The 6,000-nt window shown below is 38.5% G+C and overlaps 1 protein-coding gene across 1 annotated transcript; it reads left to right on the plus strand.

Annotated features, from left to right (window-relative positions):
- The first annotated feature begins 3,750 nt into the window (after positions 1-3,750).
- Positions 3,751-5,685, plus strand: LOC106383253 (zinc finger BED domain-containing protein RICESLEEPER 2-like). Its single transcript, XM_013823376.1, has one exon. The coding sequence runs from the start codon at positions 3,751-3,753 to the stop codon at positions 5,683-5,685; it is 1,935 nt and encodes a 644-aa protein (XP_013678830.1).
- The last annotated feature ends 315 nt before the right edge of the window (positions 5,686-6,000 follow it).

Here is a 6,000-nt window from a genome sequence, read left to right on the forward strand (position 1 = left end):
ATTACAGATATGCTTCCCGGACTTCAGCATCATTCATGTTCCACGGGCGCGCAATCAGATTTCAGATTTTTTAGCTAAGACTGCAAGATCCTTCCATAGGGAGTTACTTTTTATTGGTTGTTCTATTCCGGTTTGGTTACCCAGACCACCTCAAGTTTGAGTAATAGAATGGCCTTTTGACGTCAAAAAAAAAAAAAAGATTGCACAGAATATACAAACAAGTTCGCATGGCTTTGAGCTTCTAGCTTAGCTTTCTCCTTAACCAAATCTGAATTCACCTCAACCAGCTTGTGCCAATGCTCATACAACTTTTCAGAATTCCCAACAAGATCAAAGCTTCCACCATCAGCATCTTCATTTCCAGCATCATCATCACCTCCACATGAAGACCCTGACACAGACGCTGACGCGGATCCCACTGCAGATTTCGTCGTAGAACCAGACATAAAGGTTGTGAACGCCACAATACTCTTTAGCTCCTTACCATAGTCAGATTCATTTTAGAATCACTGTTGGTAAATGTCTTCTTCTTCGGCTTCTGCAGATTTGCACACTCATCAGCTACATGCCAAAAACCTTTGCATTCAAGGCACTGTAGAACCTTTGGAGAATCTCAAAATCTTCCTCTTCTTTCTTTCTCATTCATGTTATCATCAACCATGAATCCCATAAATGATTTTTTTCGTCCATTCCATGAGAAACACTTCTTGAAAGGCAACTTAGCTCTCTCCATCAATCCTCAAGACCTACTTGAAACTCTTTCCTTCTTCCTTAACCAGTTTCTGTCCCCACCCTTTTGATCTCACCAGTAACTTAGGTGCCCCGCTCTGATACCAATTGTTAATGCAGTAAGGTCAGAGTGAATAAAGTGCAGAAAGTAAAAGACACAAGTTTCTTTTTTCGAATTCACTAGAACAAGAAAATCTTACACCAATCATTTCTATTACAAGAATCCTTTAGGATTACCCCAATCCTAAGCTAAATCTTACCCTAGAGTCTAGACTTTTGTTTATCAGAATCACCCTGATCCCGAGCTAAACTCCCCATGAATCTAGACTTCAATCTTCCAACACTCGGAAGTACTTCGACAACTACCTCAACACCTAACGCAGAGCAGCAACACCAAAGGCTTGATCACACAAGCACCAAACAATGATCTCTCGACTTTCTTCATTTTGCAGAGACAACTCTCTTCATAGAGGCACATCCTCCATGTATACATAACCAGAACTTGCTCTCCAAGTTCTTCCAAAAGCAACTTAAGCAACTTTCATTTTTCTCCAAAGTAATAACTCTCTTGCCTTTTCCTCTTCAAGTAATATCCTTAACACTTAATATAAATCTTTCAATACATATATTGCTTCTTCTCCTCCAAGCTCAACAAGCCCACGGATATCACACAACATGAACTTCAACCAACCTCATATTCATGACACACGCATGTACTACCTCCTGTAGTACTTCACGAACTGATACAAAATACACATCTTAAATCTCCCCCTTTTTGACTATGCATGTGAACTCATCACCTCTGGATAGAAAACCACATCATCAATCTCCTCCTATGAGTCACATCAGGGTCAAAAACTAATATGAAGATCCATATCATCCAAACTGAGGAGGAGATCCCATTCCACCATCTCCATAGTGATCAAATCTCCTACACCACGTATTCTTGAGCCCAAATCCTCCATGATTAGCTCCTTGAACAGACCTGAAACAGTCACGTCGCATATACCCTTGAACTCAACAAGAATAACATATAGGACCATGATACCTCATACCATAAGCTTGCTCCATCTGATTCTTCTCCCTCAATAACTTGAAACACCTTGGCCTAATATGTCTAACAACACCACAGTGATGACAAACAGGCCGAAATTTTCGTTGTGATGCACTCTTCAATTCAGAAACTCTCTCTGGAGCAGTCGCTGTAGCAGTTGCCAGAGCAGTCGCCGTAGCAGTCACATTCTTTACATCAGTTGCAATATTCACTGCAGTCTTTCCATTTGCAGCATTTCCTCCAGACATCTTAACTTTTGGCTTTGCAGCAGACGTAGCTACATCTTGAGTTTTGCCTGCTGATACAAACACACCTTCAGCTTTAAAACATTCTCCTTGATATCCAAGGCCACATTTATCACTGTGCCCAATATTGAGAAGATTATCTTGTTGATTCGTCCCATTATTCAGCATCCTCAAATTCCTCTGAGTCTCTGCAAGTTGAGCACCAACCTGTCGGGCTTCTTCTTCTCTCTTTGAAGCATACTTAAGAGCTTTAGCAACTTGAGCTTCTAGCTTAGCTTTCTCCTTAACCAAATCTGAATTCGCCTCAACCAGCTTGAGTCAATGCTCATACAACTTTTCAGAATTCCCAACAAGATCAAAACTTCCACCATCAGCATCTTCACTTCCAGCATCATCACCACCTCCACATGAAGACCCTGACACAGACGCTGACGCAGATCCCACTGCAGATTTCGTCTTAGAACCAGACATAAATATGAACATCATATCATAAACATAAAGCCTTCCACTAAAATCAAGATCATATCTTAAGATACTTAATACCCATGGTTGCAGTATGATTTTCATACTTAGGCCATGAAAGAGGCTTGGCCAATGTATCAACAACATTTTCATCCATGCCATGAAAGAGGCTTGGCCAATGTATCAACAACATTTGCATCCATTCAGACTATACTATGGTGCTTTGCTTGGAACTATTCCAACCCACCACTCTCCATTAAGACAAAAGATGAAACCAACTTGTGATCGAAAATCATCTTTGTCATTTTGAAAAACTGGCATCGCTGTAACCACTTACAACAAGTTCATAAATTCCTCCATAAACCAAGAATTTATCCTTAGTATTTCCCAAATACATAGGATATTCTTGACTGTTGTCCAGTGACTTTCACCTAGATCAGATTGGTATCGACTCGTCATTCTCAAAGAAAATGCAACATCTGGACGTGTACAAATCATGGCATACATGATAGATCATTTAACAAAAGCATATGGGATTTTACTCATGCGCTCTCGCTCATCCTGTGTCGAATGACACTGATTCTTGCTAAGAGTTATGCCGTGAGACATTCACAAAAAAAAAACCTTTCTTGGAATTAGGGGTGGGCAAAAAATCCGAACCGAACCGATCGAACCGAACCGACCGAACCGAAACCGATTTGAACCAAACCAAAGTACATTTCAAATCATTCGGTTGAAGATTTTCCCAACCCGAACGGTTCAGTTCAGTTCGGTTTAAACCGAACCGAACCGATAAACCGAAGTGTTTTTAATTTAAATTTAAAATATTAGTAAATATCAAGATATTAAAATCCTAAGACTTAGCCCAAGTAATTTCCTTTTGTACGAAGTAACTAAATCCTAATATAATTTGATTTCCATGACACTTCTTCTAACTTTTGTAATATTCGTCATTAAGCTCACATAATTTCCATGTTAATTTTTTTTCAATAGCGTATATTTTTTAACCCTAAAATTAAACCTAAACCAGGTCTAATTAAAAACAAAAGTTCTCAGCAGCCTCTCTTTTCTGCGTCGCCTACTCTCCTTCCTGTGTCTCCTACTCTCCTTCCTGCAGATTTTTCCTTTTGGTGTGTCAATTCTAATAACTTCATGTGAGATTTTTAATATCAAGTTCTAAGAATTTGTTACATATATTTATACAACTGAAAACATCAAACTATTGTTTTAGCTTACTAACAATTTTTCATATGTTTGTAGATGGATAAAGGAAAAACAACCAGCAAGAAAAGAAAAGAGTCTGATTCTCCGACACAGTCTCCAAAGTCTAAAAGAAAACTGCCTACAAGATCGCTTGCATGGAATGTTTTTACTAGGCTTGAAGATGATGATTCGAGGTGTTCCTGCAACTACTGTGGTAAAACATATTCATGCAATCCTGCTACAGGTGGAACTACTAACTTGAATGCACATATGAAAAAGTGCAAGGCTTATTTGAATCATTTTGAATCTTGTTCTCAGAATGTCATCCTTACTGTTGGAGGTACTAGTGATAATAGTGGTAAAGTTGTTGGAATGACAAAGCCTTTTGATCAAGTCGCATGTAAGAAAGCAACGGTGAAAATGATTGTCATGGATGAGTTGCCATTTTCTTTTGTAGAGAATGATGGGTTTAGAAAGTTTTGTGAGGTAGCTTTGCCTTGGTTTAATATACCATCACGGAGAACAATTACAAGGGACACGGTTACACTGTATAAGGCTGAGAAAACAGCACTGGAGACTATCTTATGTCAAAATAGGCAAGCACTCTCTTTTACCACTGACATATGGACTGCTATTACGACTTTGAGTTATATGGTCATCACTGCACACTTTATTGATATGAATTGGCGTTTACATAGAAGGATTATTAGTTTTAGTCCTATTCCAGATCATAAAGGAGAGACCATTGCTAATCAGTTTTTGAGATCTTTGGATGATTGGGGTATTGAGAAAGTTTTTTCTGTCACTTTGGATAACGCCAGCAGCAATGACAAAGCTATCACTGTTTTAAAAAATCGGTTGAGTAACAGGAACAATGATTCTTTGCTAATGAATGGTGAGTTTATGCACATACGTTGCTGTGCACACATACTTAACTTGATTGCTAATGAAGGTCTGGATGATATAAGCAAGAGCATAATAAGTGTTCGTAATGCTGTGAAATATGTGCGGTCTTCCAATACGAGACTAGAATCATTTAAGCGTTGGGTGGAAGTTGAGAAGATAACAAGAGGAAGTGTGGTGCTGGATTGTGTTACTAGGTGGAATTCTACCTATTTGATGCTGAAAAGTGCACTTGAATATCAAGTTGCGTTTGATAAGATGGCTGAGATGGATAAACCGTATGATGCATGGTTCAAAGAACTTGATTCTCATGGAAAGGAGAGGAAAGGACCTCCTATGGCAATTGACTGGGACAAAGCTCGTCATATGGTGAAGTTTCTGAAGTCCTTTTATGATTCGACTTTAGCATTCTCATCTTCTATAAAGGTAACATCAAATGGTTGTTACAATGAGATATGCAAAATTCAATCAAGTGTGAACACAATGTCTTTCAGCCAAGATTATGATCTGAGAGAAATGGCTTCTGCAATGGCTGCTAAGTTTGATAAATACTGGGAAGGCATGGAAAAGATCAATAAGATTTTGATAGTGGCTGGTGTACTTGATCCACGTCGCAAAATGGTCTTTACAAAGTATAGCTTTGAACTTATATATGGAAATGGTAATCCAAAGTGCACACAAATGTCTGATATGGTGATGGATATTCTGCGGAGACTATTTAGAGTATATCAGGATCGGTACACCAACTTGAATCTACAATCTTCTTCTGTTGGTGGAGATGAGAATGTAATCCCAGCGACTCAAAACTCTCAGGATATGGATGTTGACAGTATTGATAATCCTTTCCTCAGATTTATGGTTGCTAAAAAGACTACTTCAGAAGTTTTGAAAGAGTTGGATAGATATCTAAAGGAAGAATTGTTTGTGGCTACTGCAAATGAGCTGGGACTTCCTTTTGATATTCTAAGCTGGTGGAAGACAAATAGTTCAAAATATCCAGTTATGTCTTTAATGGCAAGAGAAGTTCTTGCGGTACCCGTATCATCTGTGGCATCTGAGCGGCTTTTAGCACTGGAAGTCGTGTTCTAGACCAATATAGAAGTTGTTTGACTCCTGATATGGTTGAAACATTGGTACGGACTCAAGATTGGTTACGTGCTTCTTTACGTTCAGAAGCAATGAGGTCTCTTGACCTTCTAGAAGAGGAGAACAAGTTTATGGATTCACTTGAAGAAGGTGTTTTACTTTTTTTAAGATCATATTTAACAATATTTTATATGTTTAATCTCTCAACTAATTTCTGATGTTTCTTTTCTTTTGTAGAGCTTAATCCCCATGGGAACGAAGTACACACGTCTAGTTAGACGAACTATAACATTTTATATTAGAGGTAATAATCTTTCT

The sequence above is a fragment of the Brassica napus genome, chromosome C9 (assembly GCF_020379485.1).
Source record: "Brassica napus cultivar Da-Ae chromosome C9, Da-Ae, whole genome shotgun sequence".
NCBI classification, from domain to species: Eukaryota; Viridiplantae; Streptophyta; class Magnoliopsida; order Brassicales; family Brassicaceae; genus Brassica; species Brassica napus.

Coding starts and splice junctions, on each gene's coding strand:
- LOC106383253 (XM_013823376.1), top strand. CDS start 3,751: ATGGATAAAGGAAAAACAACCAGCAAGAAAAGAAAAGAGTCTGATTCT.